The sequence below is a fragment of the Anolis carolinensis genome, chromosome 1 (genome assembly GCF_035594765.1).
Source record: "Anolis carolinensis isolate JA03-04 chromosome 1, rAnoCar3.1.pri, whole genome shotgun sequence".
Classification (NCBI taxonomy): domain Eukaryota; kingdom Metazoa; phylum Chordata; class Lepidosauria; order Squamata; family Dactyloidae; genus Anolis; species Anolis carolinensis.
In genome coordinates, this window is record NC_085841.1 from 30,684,960 (window position 1) to 30,707,561 (window position 22,602).

General features: G+C 40.0%; 1 protein-coding gene across 1 annotated transcript in view; it reads right to left on the minus strand.

Annotated features, from left to right (window-relative positions):
* Positions 1-3,033: 3,033 nt before the first annotated feature.
* ints7 (integrator complex subunit 7) overlaps positions 3,034-22,602 on the minus strand; it is a 60,099-nt gene continuing 40,530 nt past the window's right edge. Inside the window, exons 14-20 of the mRNA XM_003215977.4 lie at positions 21,952-22,146; positions 20,470-20,573; positions 18,896-18,964; positions 15,513-15,645; positions 10,254-10,352; positions 6,326-6,511; positions 3,034-5,670 (exon numbers count right to left, since the gene is read on the minus strand). Of these exons, the coding sequence (XP_003216025.1) occupies positions 5,368-5,670; positions 6,326-6,511; positions 10,254-10,352; positions 15,513-15,645; positions 18,896-18,964; positions 20,470-20,573; positions 21,952-22,146 (1,089 nt within the window). The 3' untranslated portion in view covers positions 3,034-5,367. The remainder of the gene's footprint in view (positions 5,671-6,325; positions 6,512-10,253; positions 10,353-15,512; positions 15,646-18,895; positions 18,965-20,469; positions 20,574-21,951; positions 22,147-22,602) is intronic.

Sequence of the window (22,602 nt, forward strand, 5' to 3'; positions counted from 1 at the left end):
CAGAGTCGGGTAGTTTCGCGCCACAGGCCGCACAATTTTTAAAGAATAAGGTAGACATAGCCTGCCTGAGACGTCGGAGCCGTTTAGGGTCGTAGCGGAAGAGTAGTCGATGCAGTCCGGGTCAAGGTAAGTGGTCGGGAGAAGACAGAGACGTAGTCGTGGGCAAGCCGAAGTCAAAAAACTGTTAATCAAAAGAAGAGAGCTAAGAAGGTCCTACTAACTGCTGTCGCGCGGAAAAACGAACTGAGGCGTAGCCCCGCCTATAAGCATATTTATACTATGGGGAGATTGGGCGGGGCCTCCGCCAAAAAAGTTTCATCTAAAGCTTCTAGAAGGTTCCGAAATCTGCGCAGGCGCATTGGGTAAACCATATGTGCGCATTTCACAGACAACACGTAAGAAGAAGTGAATATGTTGGATAATAAGAAGGGATTCAGGAAAAGCCGATTAAACATCCAATTAGGTAATCATTATATAAATTAAGCACAAAACATCATGTTATACAACAAATTTGACAGAAAAATTAGTTCCATGTGTAGTAATGCTATGTAGTAATTACTATATTTACAAATTTACCACCAAAATATCACAATGAATTTAAAACACTGACTACAAAAACATTGACTACTAAAAGGCAGACTGCTTTGGATAATCCAGAACACTGGATAAGCGAATGTTGGATAAGTGAGATTCTACTGTAATGTGAAATAATTACTGTGGTACAATAATACAGAACAATATGATCTCTAAAACCAGGACAGTAAATAAACAGCAACACTCTGAAAGCAGGGAAATTGGGAATTCCAGAAAGGAAACAATCAGGGCCAGCTAACACCTCCCAAGAAAGGATTCTTCCAGAAAGGAAGCTGAGAAGGGAGTGAAGCAGTGTGTGTTACCAAAGTCATTATTATTATTATTATTATTATTATTATTATTATTATTATTATTATTATTATGTTGCTGTGAAAATGAATAAAATCTGGCTCCAAGTATTCAAAAACACTAAAATCAGAATATATAAAAATTACTGTGGTATAATAAAACAGAACAATACAATCTCTAAAATCAGAACACTAAATAAAGAACAACACTCTGAAAACAGGGGAATTCCACACAGGAAACAATCAGGGCCAGCTAACACCTCCCAACAAAAAATTCACTTACGGAGGAAACAGCCAGGCTTTAAAGCTGCAAGGCCATTACATGCTAATCATTTCCCCTAATTGCAGCATTCATACTTGTCTCCAACAGACAAAAAAAATCAAAAATATTGTATAATCACAACCTTTAGGAAATAATATCCCGATGGCGCAGCGTTTTAAAGCGCTGAGCTGCTGAACTTCTGGACCGAAAGGTCGCAGGTTTGAATTGGAGGAGCGGAGAGAGTCCCCACTGTTAGCCCCAGCTTCTGCCAACCCTAAACTTCAAAAACATGCAAATGACAGTAGATGAATAGGTACTGCTCCGGCGGGAAGGTAACGGCGCTCCATGCAGTCATGCCACACCACCTTGGAGGAATCTACAGACAACGCCAGCTCTTCGGCTTAGAAATGGAGATGACCAACAACCCCCAAAGTCAGACATGACTGAACTTAATGTCAGGGGAAAATCTTTACCCTTTACCTTAACTACCACAAATTCCTCAATACTTTATTTCCCATACCACCATACTTCGCCACAGCAACGAGTGGCCGGGCATAGCTAGTGGTATTATACTACTGTACATGTATGTATCTGTACGATCTAGATATGGATCAGCAGAACTGTATGAATTTTTGGATCCACCTTGGAGGTTTACCCATGGAAATTGCCTTAAGTGCAATAGAAATACTAGCAGTATTCCCCCAGAGTAGTCTTACCAATGAGCAGTGGTTTCCAGTAAGTAAATGACCTGTTCCTATGGGATCCAAGTTTAGGAACAGAGAAAAGGAGGTTAAAGGGGAATAGCCTGTCCATTCAGCTCTCAGGGGTTTTTTTTCATGTCAGGAGCGACTTGTGAAACTGCAATTGGTAATTGAGAGAATCCTTGTGTCAAGTTTTATCTATGTCAGTGTAAGCCAGAGTTGTCAAGAAATGAAGGAAGATGAAAAGAGACAACACCTTTGCTTAGGAGTTGTCCAGGTCAGATAAGAAGTTTCTCATTTAATGCTCAGTTATTCATTGTTCATAAATTAACTTGCCTGGTGTGGATAGAAAAGGTGAACTGCTTCCTCATAGTGATATATCAACTTTTGAAGATTAACTGATTGCAACATGTTTTTCTTCACAAGAATGTAGTTTTGTCCACCAGTTTCAAATGGTAAACAAATGGTTTATTAGAATATTTTATACATAACAAAGATTAAATTTGCTGAACAACTGAAGTAATGAAAACAATCCAAGTAGGCTTTCTAAATGTAAAAAAATAATCTCCAGCAAAAAATGTTGCTCTTTTCAGATATGCTGGCCACCAGGTCCACTCCAAAGCATTTTGAATGGGAATTCTAACCCTCACCCCACTCTTCAGCTCCCTTAATAAGTGAACTGTTGGCAATTGAAAACAAGGACCACTGGCCATTCAGTAACAGAAAGCAAATGGCAATTTCTTCCTGCTTAGGTGCAACACACCATTAGTAAATCATTACAACAATGCGTTCTCAAAGCCTGCTCCTTCAGATGTTTTGGACTTCAGCTCCCACAATTCCTAATAGCTGGTAAGCTGGCTGGGGTTTCTGGGAGATGAAGTTCAAAACACCTGGAGGAGCAGAGTTTGAGAAACACTAAATTGAAGTATATGCCCTCTTCAGTAATAAAGACCGACTGATGTTCTCTTTACATCTATCAGTCAATTCCTAAAGTAGCAGAGACAGGGAGTTACCCGCCCACCCCATTTCAAGGCCTTATAGGGGCCCAATCTTTGATACCCAGTTCATTTTTCCCCCTCAAAGCCCATTGCGTACAAAGATTGGTTTCGTTATCACCAATTATATGAAAGATTTAAAAAGGACGAAAAGAAGAGATTTGCCTCAAAAAAAAAAAACCTGGAAAATATACTAGACAAAGGAAAAAAAGGTTTAATAGACAGACTATATAAACATATTCTAGGTTACAACCTGGAAGACGATTGAGTAAAAACCTGCATGATTTCATGGGCAAAAGATCTAGGGAGAAACATAGACTGATAACTGGGAGAACTTGTGGAAAAAATGCTTCAAATTTACAGTGGCGGCTTCAATAAGAGACAATTTATATAAAATGTTTTACAGATGTTACACAACCCCAGCTCTACTAGCCAAAATAGACAAATCGCAATCAGGATGCTGTTGGAGGTGTAAAATACAGAAAGGGGCCTTTTTTCACATATGGTGGTCTTGTGAATTGGTGCAGGTCTACTGGAAAAAATCATAAAAGAAACAAATAAAATGATCCACAACAAAATAAAAAAAAATTCAGGAATGTGCCTATTAGGGTTATTCAGTGATTAACTAGTGCAGCCAGAAAGACAAATCTGCTTGTAGTTTTGCGGCTGCACGCATAACAATGGCTAGTGACTAGAAAGGCAAAAAAACATTAAGTATTAAACATTGGAAGGATAAATTGTGGGATTATGCACAGATGGCCAAGACTTCTAGAAATCTCAAACATGAGAGTCATGAAGTTTTTGAAAGAAATTGGAAGCTGGCCTTAGCATATCTGACGGGGGAATTTAAGAAATAAAAGCAAGGGGAATTTATTAATCCAGAAGCACAGGGGGTTAAATAAAATTATGCATAAACTCTGTGTAGTTCAGTGTCAGGAGTCAAGGTGGTGGGTCGCACAGGTGGTGGGTTGAGGGGTAATTGTATTGTGGGTGGCAGGTTGTCTATGTATGTGTTTGTAATGTGGATTGTGGGTGTTGTACAATTTTAAAATAAAATTCTATTAAAAATAAAAAATAAAAAAGACCTTATAGGGGCCCCTGGATGAGATTATTCAGAAATCCACCATAAAGTATATCCCCTTTAAATTATAGTGTGTGGGCAAAGTGTGCAGGTCTATGTAAACATTGTTTTACTTTAGAAACATCTTCCCAACTGGTTGGAGGATGGTGGGAGTTAGAGTCCACATCTATTGAAAGGTCAAACTTGGTTCTGGTGTGCTTTCGCTCCAAAGAAATCCTTCTCTCAAAAGCACTGACAACAATATGTGTGTATATGCCCTTTATGCTCAAAGTTTTATACACCAACTTTTTTATTTGTCTAGCACAAAGCTTTCCCACCCTTCAGAGATGAAACCAATTTGGCCTTTTATTTCCTTTAGAGATGGAAAACCCCTCCCATGACCTAAAATGTCATTTCCTGTAAAACTAGATAATCTTGTTTTTCAGCTGGCATTTCCATAGCACTGTTATATAAACATGGATACCCCCAAATATTTTTGTTATATAAAGCAAGTGAAGAGTCTAGCCATAAGATTTAGAAGCATACAAGGACACTATTCTCAATAACTGGAAGGATACACTGTCCTTTTTTTAGCTCAGCAACAGTTAATGGGATTATTTACAGTTATGCAGAGAGGATGTCTGGGTATTTGTACCAAACCTTCTACATTTGCAGAGGCATTGTGTAACACTGAGAACAGTCCGAGTTTGACATACACATAAATCTTCACCTGAACTGAGAGCTCCAATGTAGCATTAGAATTCATACTGCTCCAGAAGTAGCCACTTAATGGCTCAAAAAGGCACTATGCAGCATGTAAACCAGACAGTTCTCTCAGACATCCCTGGTGACTCACTATTGTCCAAGGGGGAACTCTCACTGGTGATATACAGATGGGGAGTGTTCATTAAAGCACCAGTTCATAGAAGATTTTTGTGAGGTTGATGGAAAAGTCCATATCAAGCCTAGGTGATTGGCTGGATTACACAATCTGACAAGATTGAATCACATCTCAAACATACATTTCACAATGGCAGGATCAGATACTTGTGTGGCTAAGCCAACATTTCTGGGTAGATTCAGTCCTCTCCATTCCATGCCGCTCCACATGAGAAGAGTCATAAGAATCTTCTTAGAATCTTGTTTAAAAATACAATTAAGCTTTTACTCAGTTTTTGCAATTTTCCCCACAATAGTCCAAACCGCAAATTAAATGACAGTGGAATTCGCTGGAACTCCATGGCAAACCATCCCACCAACTAGTTTGTCACATGGAGATGGTTCTGGATCTATGCAGAATCAGTCCCTATTTTACAGGTGAGAACTGGGCCTAAGAAAAACAAGGAGAGTGGGAGCATTTGTATGTAGCAAGTCGTGTCGCCCTCAAAAAAGAAAGGGGGACATCTTGAGGCGCAAATGGCATCAACTAGATCCATGGAATGCTTCTGACTTGCACGATGATGGAGAGCTAAAAGCGGGAATATGCTGTTCGCGGCTGAGACTGAGGCAGCTGTGGTGGCTGCGACGACTGCTGTCCTTGCTGCTGCTGAAGTCGGATTTGCTGTGAGTACGGATCTTCAAGAGACTTAATCAAAAGAGTGGTTTTGGGCCCCGTCTTCCATATAATACCATTGAGATCTTTAACAGAGGACTCCACTGTGATACAATGGGTGCCAACAAGTACGAAGTTCAAGAGGAACTGTGTGCTGAAGTAATCATTATGGGGCTCAACCATCTGCTCCATCTCATTTGTCAAACCATCAATGGGCATCTGAAATATGAAACGTCAGGACAATATCTTACAATGTGTCTCTAAAGAAGACTTCAATTGCCACACAGGATGATGTTGGTTACTCAGACAACATTAAAATTTCCTGAAAATGATTAAATACGGCGGTATGTTACAACTTCCATTTAGCAAATGTAACCAAAATGCAATAATCAAAAACTGCTCGGCTGTCCATGTCTGTATCTGAAACTCAGGGTTTGGGAACCACAGACTGGTCATGCCAAGGGATCAGCATTCTCTCACTTGAATACATTTGTTTCCCGTTGCCACACAGCTGTGTGATCTCAGCAGAGGACAATGCTGGGACATTTCAGCAACACTGCCAAAATAGGAACTGAAAAAAAGAATTATCTGTTGCAGCAACCCTTACTTCTAAGATGTTTGCCTTCTCTCAAGTAAATAATATACTTGGGGGGGGGGCATTTCTCACAAAGATGTGATTAGTAACATCTACATCAATTCTTATTCAAAGAGCTTGACTTTCCAATGAGGCAACATTCCCAGAGAAGCTTGCACTCACAACAAAACAAAGAAAGTTCTTGCTAGCCAACAAGTTAAAGGAGACCAGAGATCCATACTCTCATGCTTTTCAGACAGCAAAACTGTGGACAATTTATGATTTTGTTCTTCATCTTACCTTGTAGTCTTGGCCAGATTTGGTCTGCAGTGTTGAAGATACATTTAGGCAGATAGATTGAATTTTGCGGAAAAGGCCTGGTTTGGAGCCGTGCTGAACCACTCCTTCCACTTTTAAGGCCAGTTGTTGGTTATTCTGAACAACAATGGGTTCAGCAGGGTTACGTGGAGATGGGGACAAAGCAAGCTGAAACAGATCAAGATTCATATTTATTAAGCTGTTTGTTTCTTTTAAAAAGATTACATTTCACTCAAGGAAACAGATGCTCATTCTCAAACTGATGTGACTGGTTCAAAATCTACCTGCATTCATCTGACTTTCCACTGTATTTCTCCATATAGGAATTAAGATAAGTTAAATGAGAATTAATTTCACTATATGTATATAACTTTCTAAAGTATTCCATGCCATATCTGCCTTGTTACTGAATTACCAATTTTGTTAACAAAGTGACTATATTATATGATTGTACAACAGGATTGTCTATATGGTCTCTTGTGTTTTCAGTGCTTTTGCTTGTTTCATTAATTTTTGTGCTAGTACAAATTGGCCACAGGTGGTTGTACCAAGAGAACAATACATGTCTACATTTTGGCCCTGCATATGCCAATTTCTGAAATGCAGAAAGGGTTTTTTAAAGAATTGAGTATTCAACAATTGCTCCCCTGATTTACAACCTGTAATGTTTTCATGTTATAGTAGTTTTCCACTTAATTCTGCTACATGTGTGAAATAGCGAGCTGTGCCTACTATTTAAACATAAGATTCTTCATTTAACCTTTAAAAGACAGTGTTTCTAGCCAGATATGTTTAAAAAAGAAGTTTTATTAGTACAGAATGTTCGAGAGTGGAGAGGAGACTGCCAAGAATGGGGAGGGGGGGTATGCATGCTGTCTGCTCACAACCTTTGTATCATATACTCTCTGTAGCAGTGGGGTGCAAATGACCCACATCCAGAGCTTCCTCCCTGAGCAATGTAACTTTCAGAGGCCCATCACAACTTGCAGAGGCCCATCACAACCTAACCACCAGGGACAATGCTGTGTGTTTACACTTGTGTGCATTGTGCTGCTTGCTCTGTCCATATTTGGGGCCATAAAACCTTGAATCAATACTCTGGAATAAAGACAGAGAATAACAGTTCTTACAATGCTGTAATTGTGTATGAAAGTAACTCTAGTCATCCCAACTAGAAGAAAGTGCACTGGGCATGAATGTTGCAACAATCTGTAATTTTTTGGTAAGCCCTCTTGCTTGTTAAGAACCCTTAACTTTTGACTCCAACAGCTGTTAAGTATACATACTTCCAGCAACTTCAAGCACATTAACTCAGCTGTTATTGACACAGTCAACTGATTAAAAGAAGGGAGTCCGAAACTTGGTATGCCTGCTCCAAAGAGAAAATGTAGTGCAGCTGTTCCCAACCAGATTTGCACTCAATCAAAACATAAAATACTGAGATGGCATATGGAATATTCTATGAATCTAATGTATTTAATCCACATATTTTAAATATCTAAGTTTAAGAGTAATGTTGTCCTATTTTTTTATTACACACCAATGGCATCCTGTTACAATTCACAACACAAATATTACAAGAAAACTATTCAAGGCATTATCTGAGAGTTTACTTTGTGTTTCTTTACAATACAACACAGTATATCTTTTGCACAGTCAGAAATACCACACAGCTGTAGTATCTGTAGACCATATGTGACATGTGCAAATCAAATGTAAACTGATTTTTCAAAAACATGAATCTGTAGATTCAAGCAACTAAGAAAATATGCAATCTGGTAGCACTGCGCATGGACAGAATGGTTCTATTCATTTGTATAGAAGATCTGTATATTTATTTATAAGCCTAACTGCTTTATAGAAAGGATAGGAGGCTAAAGGCATGACAGCATTTGAAACAATATAACACCAAACAGGCAGTCAATAAAACCAACCATTAAAACAGGACAGGAAAAATAAAGCAATAAGATAGACTACAAGAGTCTAAAAAGTACATTCATGAGTATTAAGATATGTCATACCATCTAATTTTATTGCATTAAAAAGGCAAAAGTTCACAGGCTTCACCCAACTTGGTTATGCCACCAAAGTTTTGAGTGACCAGCATCAAGTGGAAACGAACAACGAGGAGAAGGCACAGTACAGACTTCCTTCAGGCATTTCTTTCAGAAATATGACTGTAGAAATGGGGACATCTGTACATCATATACCTATAGCAAGCCTTGAATATAATTATTGTGCAGCACCAGCAGTATTTTTCTTAATTATGAGTGTACACTCCTATGGGTGTCACTATGGGAGGACAGCAAAATTATAACATTGGTCCCAAATAGGAATTCTCCTCCCAAATTAAATTTCCCTTTAGTTGCCAAATTTATATTATTGCAGAAATGTAAAGCATTGTTTAATACAGTTTAGGTATTCATAGGAAAGGGGGAGGCAATTATAACGAAATGTGAAGAGCTCTAGATATGAGAAGGTTGAGAGGATACATGATAGCCATGTATAAATATGTGGAAGGGTGTCATAAGGAAGAGGGGGCAGGTTTGTTTTCTGCTGCCCTTGAAACTAGGACTCCAAGCAATGAGTTCAAATTACAGGAAAGGAGATTCCACCTGAACTTTAGAAAGAACTTCCTGACCATATGAGCTGTTCAACAGTGGAACTCTCTGCCTTGGAGTGTGGTGGATGCTCCTTTCTTGAAAACTTTAAAAAGAGGCTGGATGGCCATCTGTCAGGGATACTCTGTCCTTTTCCTGAATGGCAGTGGATTGGACTAGATGGCCCATGTGGTTTCTTCCAACTCTATGATTCTATTAATGATTTTAATGTCTGACTCTTTGCAATGTTAGAAGTTTGGAGACTGAAGGAAATTTTCATGGGGGAAAGAGGCAAATTTCCTATCAGGAAGGCATTCTGGCAGAATCACAACTACACCCATTGCTACTTCACTTTTCTACTTAGTCATTTGCCCAGTTTTCAGCTCCATCTTCTTTCCCTGCTCTCGCCCATCTTCTTTGCAATCCCCATGAATGCTGTATCACCAAGTATCTAGCTCTATGAAAGACCAGCTAACCAGCCACAATAGTTTCCATCTAAGAGGAAAAAGCTGCACCAAGATATTGCTTACTGCCATTTCCCATCTTAAAAAATAAAGAAAAACTATAGAAAATAATCAAAGGGTGTGTCTGTCCCTATCCAAACCTGTTTAGGCCAGTGGTACAAAGTTAATCCAATGGAAATGTTCCTTCTCCTCATGCTGCTTTCTGCCCCATATGGCAAAACATATGCGTACCCTGTTTTGTTCAACTCTTGCTGTGAACTGGCACAATACAGCTAGAGTAATATCATTAGGCTGTAAGAACACAATAGGTTTGTTGCAACTATCCTTCCCTGCCTTACAGAATCAAGATGGCTGGGCAATATGTTTCTTCCAGACAAAGAAAGTGTTTTGAAAAGCAACAAGAATTTAAATGACAGCGGAAGTGCAAGACACAATTTTATGTATTTCTCACATAGAAGTAGCAGGCTGCTCTTCAAAGACAAAGACAGAACTGCTCCTTCAAATACGCTTTACAAAGAGAAATTCATGTGAGAAGGAAGTTATGAGGTACAAGTTTTGAATTAACACATCTACACAGAAGATAAAATGTAATGGGTATTATTTCTGGCGGCTAATAGCTTAGAACAGTTTTTTCAAGGTTTGTTTTTAAAATAGTTTTTATAGCTCAAGATTACCTTCCTTCAGTTACAAATCAAGATAATATCATGGTAACATTTTCACCTGCAGACAATAGGTAACTAGGACAGTTGGATGTCCTACTCCTTCATCTGCCTGTCACTACATGGATTTTGAAGTATAATTTCTTTTCTTTAACTGCAGTTAAAATCTAGTGCGAGTATAACTTACCTTAATGCTAGTTGACTGTAGCTTCTGGAAAAAATACCTCTGAAATGACAAGGGGACTTTCAGCAAGGCAATGACTGCACTGCATAGACAAGCTGTGTGCTGGAACAAAACAATGCCAAGCCAGATCAGACTTAATCCTTTTTACAGCAGGGATAGGAAGCAGCATGCATATTAAGGGTTATCACCACAGTTGCTGGCACTTAAAAACCTAAGACAAACCACCACTAGGATAATGGAGCAGCACTGAGATTGGAAAGCTCCCCAGAAAATCCAGTTGCCTTTCGGTACAGCTCTCAGAATCATAGAATCATAGAATAGTAGAGTTGGAAGAGACCTCAAGGGCCATCTAGTCCAACCCCCCGCTAAGAAGCAGGAAATCGCATTCAAAGCACCCCCGACAGATGGCCATCCAGCCTCTGCTTAAAAGCCTCCAAAGAAGGAGCCTCCACCACGGCCCGGGGGAGAGAGTTCCACTGCCGAACAGCCCTCACAGTGAGGAAGTTCTTCCTGATGTTCAGGTGGAATCTCCTTTCCTGTAGTTTGAAGCCATTGTTCCGTGTCCTAGTCTGCAGGGCAGCAGAAAATAAGCTTGCTCCCTCCTCCCTATGACTTCCCCTCACATATTTGTACATGGCTATCATGTCTCCTCTCAGCCTTCTCTTCTGCAGGCTAAACATGCCCAGCTCTTTAAGCCTCTCCTCATAGGGCTTGTTCTCCAGACCCTTAATCATTTTAGTTGCCCTCCTCTGGACGCTTTCCAGCTTGTCAGCATCTCCCTTCATCTGCGGTGCCCAAAACTGGACACAGTATTCCAGGTGTGGTCTGACCAAGGCAGAATAGAGGGGGAGCATGACTTCCCTGGATCTAGACGTTATTCCCCTATTGATGCAGGCCAAAATCCCATTGGCTTTTTTAGCTGCCGCATCACATTGTAGGCTCATGTTTAACTTGTTGTCCACGAGGACTCCAAGATCTTTTTCGCACACACTGCTGTCAAGCCAGGCGTCCCCCATTCTGTATCTTTGATTTCCATTTTTTCTGCCGAAGTGAAGTATCTTGCATTTGTCCCTGTTGAACTTCATTTTGTTAGTTTCGGCCCATCTCTCTAGTCTGTCAAGATCGTTTTGAATTCTGCTCCTGTCTTCTGGAGTGTTAGCTATCCCTCCGAGTTTGGTGTCATCTGCAAACTTGATGATCGTGCCTTCTAACCCTTCGTCTAAGTCGTTAATAAAGATGTTGAACAGAACCGGGCCCAGGACGGAGCCCTGCGGCACTCCACTTGTCACTTCTTTCCATGATGAAGACGACGCATTGGTGAGCACCCTTTGGGTTCGTTCGCTTAGCCAATTACAGATCCACCTAACCGTAGTTTTGTCTAGCCCACATTTTACTAGTTTGTTTGCCAGAAGGTCGTGGGGGACTTTGTCGAAGGCCTTACTGAAATCTAGATATGCTACATCCACGGCATTCCCTGTATCGACCCAACTCGTAACTCTATCGAAAAAAGAGATCAGATTAGTCTGGCATGACTTGTTTTTGGTAAATCCGTGTTGACTATTAGCAATGACCGCATTTGTTTCTAAGTGTTTGCAGACCACTTCCTTAATGATCTTTTCCAGAATCTTGCCTGGTATTGATGTGAGGCTGACCGGACGGTAATTGTTTGGGTCGTTCTTTTTTCCCTTCTTGAAGATAGGGACCACATTCGCCCTCCTCCAATCTGCTGGGACTTCTCCTGTTCTCCAAGAACTCTCGAAGATGATTGCCAGTGGTTCTGAAATAACTTCCGCTAGTTCCTTCAATACTCTTGGATGTAGCTGATCTGGCCCTGGGGACTTGAATTCGTTTAGAGTGGCCAGGTGTTCCTGGACAACTTGTTTCCCTATTTGGGGTTGGATTTCCCCCAATCCTTCGTCCATTCCATGTTGCTGAGGTTGAAGATGGCTTTCTTTTTGTGAGAAGACCGAGGCAAAGAAGGCATTAAGCAGTTCTGCCTTTTCCCTATCCCCTGTCACCATCACCCCATCTACTCCTTGCAGTGGCCCTATCGCCTCCTTTTTCTTCCTTTTTCTACCAACATAAGCAAAAAAAACCTTTTTTGTTGTTTTTTATGTCCCTGGCAAGCCTGAGCTCATTTTGCGCTTTAGCCTTGCGAACCTTTTCCCTACAGGAGTTGGCTATACGTTTGAATTCTTCTTTGGTGATTTCTCCCCTTTTCCACTTCTTGTGCATGTCACTTTTGAGCTTTAGCTCAGTTAGAAGTTCTTTGGACATCCATTCTGGCTTCTTTGCACTTGTCTTATTTTTCTTCTTTGTTGGCACTGTTTGCATTTGCGCCTTGAGTATTTCACTTTTGAAATACTCAATACAGATAATTTGGGAGATAGCCCGACATTGTTCTTTCCCCTGAGCTTTTCCTAGGTATATAATGTTATCATTAAATTACAGGGGGGAAAGTAAAAATTGATTTCTGGGAATTTTAAACAAGTGTTTCCTGGGGATCTGACGTTGTCAAGAGGCAAATGCTTAGTCAGGCATGGCAGTCCAAAAGGAAGGGTTGACAAGGAGTGAAGTAACATCAGGTGGTTCTTAGAAAGTGGAAAAAATTTATCAGGAAACTAATTTGGGGGAAATTCTGAAAGCTTTAGAAGAGTATTTAGAGCAGTATTTTAATTTAGAGCAGTATTTTAATTTTTCTGCAGACGTTCACATGACTAAAAACTTCACCTGCATCTGTGCTCAAACTGTACAAAAGTTACCAAAATCCTGTTTTGTTTTGTTTTCAAAGAGAGCAAATACCCTAAAGCGCAAAATGAGCTCAGGCTTGCCAGGGACATAAAAAACAACAAAAAAGGTTTTTTTGCTTATGTTGGTAGAAAAAGGAAGAAAAAGGAGGCGATAGGGCCACTGCAAGGAGTAGATGGGGTGATGGTGACAGGGGATAGGGAAAAGGCAGAACTGCTTAATGCCTTCTTTGCCTCGGTCTTCTCACAAAAAGAAAGCCATCTTCAACCTCAGCAACATGGAATGGACGAAGGATTGGGGGAAATCCAACCCCAAATAGGGAAACAAGTTGTCCAGGAACACCTGGCCACTCTAAACGAATTCAAGTCCCCAGGGCCAGATCAGCTACATCCAAGAGTATTGAAGGAACTAGCGGAAGTTATTTCAGAACCACTGGCAATCATCTTCGAGAGTTCTTGGAGAACAGGAGAAGTCCCAGCAGATTGGAGGAGGGCGAATGTGGTCCCTATCTTCAAGAAGGGAAAAAAGAACGACCCAAACAATTACCGTCCGGTCAGCCTCACATCAATACCAGGCAAGATTCTGGAAAAGATCATTAAGGAAGTGGTCTGCAAACACTTAGAAACAAATGCGGTCATTGCTAATAGTCAACACGGATTTACCAAAAACAAGTCATGCCAGACTAATCTGATCTCTTTTTTCGATAGAGTTACGAGTTGGGTCGATACAGGGAATGCCGTGGATGTAGCATACCTAGATTTCAGTAAGGCCTTCGACAAAGTCCCCCACGACCTTCTGGCAAACAAACTAGTAAAATGTGGGCTAGACAAAACTACGGTTAGGTGGATCTGTAATTGGCTAAGCGAACGAACCCAAAGGGTGCTCACCAATGCGTCGTCTTCATCATGGAAAGAAGTGACAAGTGGAGTGCCGCAGGGCTCCGTCCTGGGCCCGGTTCTGTTCAACATCTTTATTAACGACTTAGACGAAGGGTTAGAAGGCACGATCATCAAGTTTGCAGATGACACCAAACTCGGAGGGATAGCTAACACTCCAGAAGACAGGAGCAGAATTCAAAACGATCTTGACAGACTAGAGAGATGGGCCGAAACTAACAAAATGAAGTTCAACAGGGACAAATGCAAGATACTTCACTTCGGCAGAAAAAATGGAAATCAAAGATACAGAATGGGGGACGCCTGGCTTGACAGCAGTGTGTGCGAAAAAGATCTTGGAGTCCTCGTGGACAACAAGTTAAACATGAGCCTACAATGTGATGCGGCAGCTAAAAAAGCCAATGGGATTTTGGCCTGCATCAATAGGGGAATAACGTCTAGATCCAGGGAAGTCATGCTCCCCCTCTATTCTGCCTTGGTCAGACCACACCTGGAATACTGTGTCCAGTTTTGGGCACCGCAGATGAAGGGAGATGCTGACAAGCTGGAAAGCGTCCAGAGGAGGGCAACTAAAATGATTAAGGGTCTGGAGAACAAGCCCTATGAGGAGAGGCTTAAAGAGCTGGGCATGTTTAGCCTGCAGAAGAGAAGGCTGAGAGGAGACATGATAGCCATGTACAAATATGTGAGGGGAAGTCATAGGGAGGAGGGAGCAAGCTTATTTTCTGCTGCCCTGCAGACTAGGACACGGAACAATGGCTTCAAACTACAGGAAAGGAGATTCCACCTGAACATCAGGAAGAACTTCCTCACTGTGAGGGCTGTTCGGCAGTGGAACTCTCTCCCCCGGGCCGTGGTGGAGGCTCCTTCTTTGGAGGCTTTTAAGCAGAGGCTGGATGGCCATCTGTCGGGGGTGCTTTGAATGCGATTTCCTGCTTCTTAGCGGGGGGTTGGACTAGATGGCCCTTGAGGTCTCTTCCAACTCTACTATTCTATGATTCTATGATTCTATGATTCTATGAAATAGAAATGCCTTGAAATCAACACTGGAAGCCCTGGTTCTAAGTCAAGGCAGTAGAATAAACTCGAACAAAAGAAAAAACTCGCCACCTTGCATCGAAGTTAATGCAAATGGCGTGTGTGTTCTTGGATGACCTGGCTCAATAAGGGATACTCTGGTCAAAAGTGATATCAAAATACTATTAACAAATAATGCCAAGGTGGTGTTTAGAGCACTTCTACAGATGGTTCCTGTTTGGCAGCCATCATAGCATCACGTTTTGCTCAGTGACTTCTGGATTATACCTGAATAAATATTTGTGAATGAGTTCTATGCAAAGGGCCAAACACTGCTTTCTACCTTCTTACAGTTTCAGGAAATGAATTGCAGATTACATTTGATCCGTTGTTTCTAATGTTATGCTGCCAATATAAAATGTAAAACTTGCAGACAAAGTTATAAAAAATAATATACTCTTAATACCAAAAAAAATCTCATTCCTTCTGTTTCTACATTGGAAAGTTATATGCTGTCATGAAAAACCTGCAGATCTGACTTCTTGACATGAGGAAATGACCAGTATTTAGAAGCCTTGAAAGCAGGGCAGCTATTACTTGCCATGTACGATACAGGGGTATATTTTCTGTTCAGTGATTCCACTTCCTCCAACACATGACTGAATACAGACATCATTCTTCTTTCATATTCACTTGTAGCATGCGCCATTCCAGCAGAACCATATTCCTGAAAGCTAAAAAAGAAATGAATGGCAATGTATATCTTCTCCAACCTGCCATCAAAGCCTTGGGTATTTTTACACACTGCTTTAATCCTCCTGGTTGGAAGAAAAGATAGAATAAATACTGACAGTAAAAAAATATTACTTGGTCCCTTAATGAGGGCTATGTAGTTATGTACAAGGGCCTATAACTTTTTTTCCTCAGTGTGCCACCTTGAATAATAGCAAGAAGATGAAAAGGAAATGACTGCCCTACATTAGATAATTTAAAATAGGACAATTCATTCATATAAAAATTGACCTCCCAAATGAACATGAATAAATAAAACAGTTCTTTTTCAGCACATTAATGAAAACAGTGAAGTGACGTGACCTCTGAAAGTTTGAATAAGTCCATGAAATGGACATCACTGATGGCTTTTTGCTGTTAAATACATCAACTTAAAAGTTTGAATGTTTCTCTTATTTCTTTGTCCAATTGTAACTTTGATTTTTATTTTACTATGGGCAATATTGACTCTAAAAACCAAATACATGTTGCTGTGTGTGGAAAATAAATAGCATCCACATCTATGATAAACATGATGTCTCAAGGAATCAGAACAGCCTACTTCCACAGCTTCCACAATGTAACAGACATAGAATCATAGAGTTGGACCTTGTGGGCCATTCAGTCCACCCCCTGCCAAGAAACAGGAAAATCAAATTCAAAACACCCGCAACAGATGGCCGTCCAACCTATGCTAAAAGCCTCCAAAGAAGGAGCCTCCACCACACTCCAGAGAAGAGAGTTCCACTGCTGAACAGCTTCAAAACCATAAAGATAAAATCAATTGTGTTATTCAGATCAACATGTTTGTTTAATCTACACATTCCCAGTCTTTTTAATGTTTCCTGAAACATACCCGTATTCACTCGAGTCTAATGTGCCATCGAATCTAATTTGCATCTCAGTTTTCAAAACCTTGAAACCAAAAGAAACATTTGTTCTGAATGTAAAGTGCAGCAGCAAATAGTGTGCTCTTTGTAATTTGGCCAAAAAAGGTGTGCATTACTGTTGCTACTTGCTTAGAATTCCTTCATTACACACAAAAGTGTTAGAACATTAAAGCTTCCAGGAATGGAAAAGAAAACCTTGGGGTGGATCTATGCTGTAGAATGAATCCACTTTAATTGCCTTGGTGTAATGCTACGGAATCCTAGGGGCTGTAGTTTTACAACACCTTGACCCTTCTCTGCCAAAGAATGCTGATGCCTCACCAAACTACAAATCCCAGGATCCTATAGCATTGAGCAGTGGCCAGTTAGAGATGATGTCCCTAGAAGAGGAGTTCCAGGTGCTCCTCTTATTTAGTGTGCACCCCAATTTTGGCAAAGTCATTTGGCAAAGTCATTTAGCCAAAAAGGTGAGCATTAGATTCAAGTAACTATGGTAATTTTTCCATAAAGATATGCATATGTGTGTCTCACTCTGTGGACACATGTGGGGCACATGTGCATGGCAGTTGTTTGTGTACCATATTTAGCAATGAACTGAATCCAAGAGAAGCATTGCTTAAAAAGCAGCATGTGTGTTCTGTTTTACAACTGCAATCCAGCAGTGACACATGGATGGCATCTGTTTACGTATATTGTATTTGCTATGCTGGCAAAAGGACAATGTCAAGCCTGTAAAATCCATCCATTATGAGTTGTAACCAGTTAGCAACACAGCACAAGAACCTCCCTTTCTCACCTCCTTCCTGGGAGAATAGAGGGAACATATTTGGGGTATATAGAGCAGAATAAAAATACTGCTGTTTCTGTTCCTCCAACTGTATGTATTTACACACGTGTGTGTGTGTGTGTGTGTGAATGAGAGAGAGAGAGAGAGAGAGAGAGAAATACTCTTAGTTTTGTAGAACTGAGGATGAAACAAGAAAAGGATAATTGGAAATACAAACTATGGCTGGTGAGAAAATCAAGTCAATCTTATGTATACAGATACATCATCACCCAAGAGACTATAGCCTATTTTTTCATTAAACAACCAGATCTGGTTTCATACAACTGGACATAAAGCCCCAATATAATTGCAATGTAAAAATACATCCACTTTATAAACTCATTGCAAAGCAGCAAAAATTAGAAACATGGTGGGTGGGTGGATGAAACCAGAAGAACCATCCCAGGAGAAAGATGGGAGATATATCAAATCAATCAATCAATCAATCTTTGGATTGAAACCAAGGACATTCTTTGGGAACATCGCAAAAAGACACTATATGCAGCCAAAAAGAAAGAAAAGCCTCAATGGATGACAAGTGAAACTCTCTTCAAGCCTTTAAGGACAAACAAGAAGCAAAGAGAAGTGACAGATAGAATTCAACAGATCAGTGAGTTTAAAAAAAAAGAGAACCATTATAACATTCAGTATAGATAAAATGGGAAAAAGAAGTACTAAGCCCCCTTCTACAAGATCAGAGATATTATGGGTGCATTCAAACCAAGAGCAGGGGTGTTATATGACTAACAGAGGGATACATTATATAACAATGACAAAATAAAGAAATGATGAAAAGAATGTATGGAAGAATTTTATTATAGAAAATAAAGTTCTATAACTAAAAATAGTAGGGGCTGCATTCTTTGGGGTTGTAGTGGGTGGCTCCATTTTTTCCTTAAAACCACAGTTAGGATTAATCAGCTTCAGACCTGGGTGAATAACAAACTGCAGGTGCTTGAAACCAGAAGCTAACATTTAGATTGCCTTTTCACAGCAATACCAAATAAAAGGAAAGTGGAGATTCTGAAGCTCATGTAGATGTCATTAAGTACAATTTAATGCTACATTTAATGCAAGTCATTGCTTTAGAAAATCCTTAGGGCTTATATGAAGTTTGTCTGTGGGTACGTTTTGATATTTCCATGTTAAAGTGAGCTGTAAAGAGTCCACAATAAATTTTTCCAGTTTTTAATCTCAAAGGATATGATCAAGCACCTGTTATATCAGAAAAATCAGAGGAGGCCCAAAGGGATATTTTAGTAGGGCTAGCCTTATTTTGGCAACATCCCTAATGTAACTCCAACGGCAGTGCACTAGAGATTAATTATCTTGTTCATTTAGGGAACTGGAACAACTAAGAAGGAAATCACACGCTATTTAATATGCAGAGGGATCCTGCAGCACCTTTGAGATGAAGAGAAAGAACTTGGTTCAATAACCATTAGAGAAAATGTTGATAATAAGGGGCTGAAGAAATTAAGTTTGCATCATACTTACCTTGCAGAATCAGGATCTAAGATCAGGGCTTCAATTGCATGTGATATCAACAAGCAACTCTGCTGTTGTCTGGTGTAATGTTAAAGGTGAACAAACAAAATATGTGCAGTCTGCTTTATACTGTACATAAGATAGCCATGATTTATTATAATTAAAAGGTCTTCGTTACAGGGTGGTAGCAGGGAGATGATAGTTCACTGTGAATTTGATTTCAGCAATAAGAGTGTTCATTTTTGCTCTTACCCTCTGGCACAACTGGGCAAAGAACAATGGTAGGCTCTACTTTCTACTGTAAACTAACTTAAGTTTATTATTACTTATAAACTGGCCCAAATTCTAATAAATTAAAAGTATGGATTACCGAACCAATCCAAGACAAAACTGTTCATTCTCATCATGACTTATTTGCAAAGAAGATAATTTCAATAAACCACAATTTGTCTGTTTCTGACCCAGTAACAAATTGAAGTTGATCTGAACCAGCAAGAAGATGACCATAGTTTTTCTGTGTTAGAACAAAGCTGTTATGTGGTGCCAAACATCTTGACCACCCTATGCACATATGGCAGTAAGATATAGTTGTGAGCTCTTTGATTTATATTGCATGCATAATGGTAGATTTAAAAAAGAAGGGAAAGTCACATTTGTTATGCACAGATAAAGCAGTGTAAGAAGTAACTATGAACTTGGCTGAGATCTAGGGCAGTGGTTCTCAACCGGTGGGTCCCCAAGTGTTTTGGCTTACAACTCCCAGAAATCCCAGCCAGTTTATCAACTGTTAGGATTTCTGGGAGTTGAAGGCCAAAACATCTGGAGAGCCATAGGTTGAGAACCACTGATCTAGGGGATCACAGGAAAAGTAAAGTTGTTTCTCATCATCTGTGAAAAACTCTGAATGGGTCTGGTGAACAGTTCAGAGAATGATCTAGGAATACTGGCTGCAGTCTAGAGCAGACATATGCACATTTACGCTTGAACTACTATGAGATCCATGCATGTAATTGGTACTTCATGTGCAGTAACAGCTCTCAGTGCCCAAGAAAGAGGGCAGTGGAGCATTTGTGCAGATCTAGGAAAACTTATTTTTTGGACTACAGCCCCCAGAAACTTCCAAGGGATTCCATAACTTTTCGAAGCTCTTCCCAAAAAGAAAATGGAAGTAGTAAGCAGATTCTTGCTCTATTTTTATTTACATAGCTCTTTGCCAAACAAAATTCAAAACCAATTTCATATGTTCTTCTTTTTTGACAAAAGAAAGGTTTCAGGTTTAATACCTTGAGTAGAGAGGGGAAAGGTCTTGAGGAGCGTGATTGGGAAAATCCTCTGACACTTTAAAAAACCATAACTAATGGATAGATGGAATTGCGTGGACTTTGCTGAATTAGAGTCATATTTGATTTAGTAAGAAGAAATTGACATAATATTTGACACTGATTTTTAAAAAGGAACTGGTATGTGAAAACCATGTTATGTTTGTACCCCAGGTGCTGCGCCCTCCTGAACTCTGCTAATAAATCCTTCATTTGAAGCTATATCTCTTTGAGGAAAGTGACTAGGCATTTTAAACAGGATACAGCTCCACATTCCTCAGAGTTGCTGAGTCTGCATCAAAGGATGATTGATAGAGATCTCCGTATCTGGTAGCTAAGTTCCGGAATTCTTCCATGGAGAGTTTCATCTGTGGTTTGGGTGGGGAGAGGTACAGGCGGAGAAAAATAAATCACTGCTCATGTTTCATTAGATAGAATGCAGATCAAATTGGAGAAAAGCTATTACAACTCTCCTCTATGCCATTCTTCCTCTGCCTATTTTCTAAAACTAATTTTGGGTCATAAAGAGAAAATATCACACATGCACCCCTGATTTAAGTCTTCAGTTCCTTGGTCTAATTGACAAGACTCTGTTGCAGATACCATCTTGTCTGTCCTACGAGGAATTACTCTATAACTCCACCATTCCTAGGAATGCAGCCTCATCTAAATCTTGCTGAATTTCCCTGTCTTTTGTAGTTCCAATCTCCACCAGTCATGCAAATGGATACAGCAGGAGGCTCTTAGCAGGCTGGTCAGAATCCAGTTAGAGCTTAGTGTTTGTGTTTCAGATTAATTTGCTCTCTTCGTAGTTACTTCTGCTTTGAATCTTGCCAAGTCTAGTTTCCTCTTCTCTATCGATTTCTTCTTAAGCTTCCATCCTTACTATACAATCCATGTATTTCCTTGCTTTCTGAACCCTTTCCAACAATTCCTGTACCTATCTGCATTTCTCAAGTATCTCTTAGAAGCAGGTTTTCTCTTCTCCCATAGAATATTTGCCCTATACTATTCTAGCCTTTAAAAGACTGGTGCAAGCCACTGAACTCCGCCAAAGATTTGTAATCTGGAGATTTACATTCTTTCCAAAAATTCTGCCCTGTTTCTTGTATTATTAATTTGTTCAAATATGAGGACTTGTTCATACATTTTTAAAGATTGTGTTATGGGTACTACCACTGCTCCTTGTGTGCTGAAATGCAGGATACAATATAAATATATAATTTTTGTACATTTCAGAGTGTTCTACAGCAATTTAAACACACACACAAAATTACTAATACATAGGTTATCACTGGTTATCTTTTATTTATTTGAATTCAGTAAAAAGCTACTGGCTAGAGTTGTTTCAGCAAATCACCTAAGTATAACACAGAGATAAATAGATTAGGGGGATAAAAACCAGCCTTTAACCTGGCTGATTTATTTAAGCATGAACGTTTGTGAAATATAAAGAAGGAAAGGCTTCATGAAAAGACTGATAAGTACTTCAAGCAGGTCATTCCCACAGTAGTGTCAATGCCTACATGTGTACCCAGACTTCTTTCAACTGGGGATGGTTGCTACTTCCCTGCTGTTATCCCACTATAAAGCTAGATAATAAGATCAATATTATATGTACAGATGACCTTTACTATCCTAACAATTGACTGCAAAAGGAATCTCAAATTCCGATAATAAACTATTCAGCGGCTTCCCTTACCTTAGAGCACCACAATGACAGCAGAATCAGAGGAGAGAACCTACCTGGTTTGAAATCCGTCCACACCGTTGGAGGTCGCTACCCGAGGCCATGGCAATTGTTGTGGCAATGGCAGGTGGTGGACTAGTCTTCAGACTGTTGCAGGTGCATATGAGCTGAGAGAAGGCCTGGAGAAGGTCAATCCTGAGCTTGACAAATCCACACTGGAAGCTCAAAGGGTTAAGTGGGGTGCTGGCAGCCTGAGGAACAGAGGCATAGATGAAACAGGACTTGGGGGCAGATAATTGGGTGAAAACCAAATCTGTCATTAAATACCCATCTTTCAATAATCCACAAATAATTTGTATATGTAAACCTATTGGGGCTAGACCAACCACTGTGTTAAATTTTCAGTAACATTCAACAAGGTCAAGGACGGCCTTGGACACTCCTACAATTTCCATGAGTGTCCAAGGCGGTTTTATGAGGCTTTCCCAAAAACTTAAAATAATGTGTCCACTGCCTTTTCTCAAGCAAAAAGAAGAGCAGAAGATACATTTTTAGTGTGCAAATTTAAGAAACATGTAACTAGGTACAGAAGGTCTGAAGGGCAGAGAAGAGTAGGATACAGTTGTGCTGTGTATTTGTGAAGGATTGTCAGAAGGCCCTTAAAGGTCCACAATGTAGATTTATTTATGTTTATTTCTTGAATGTTT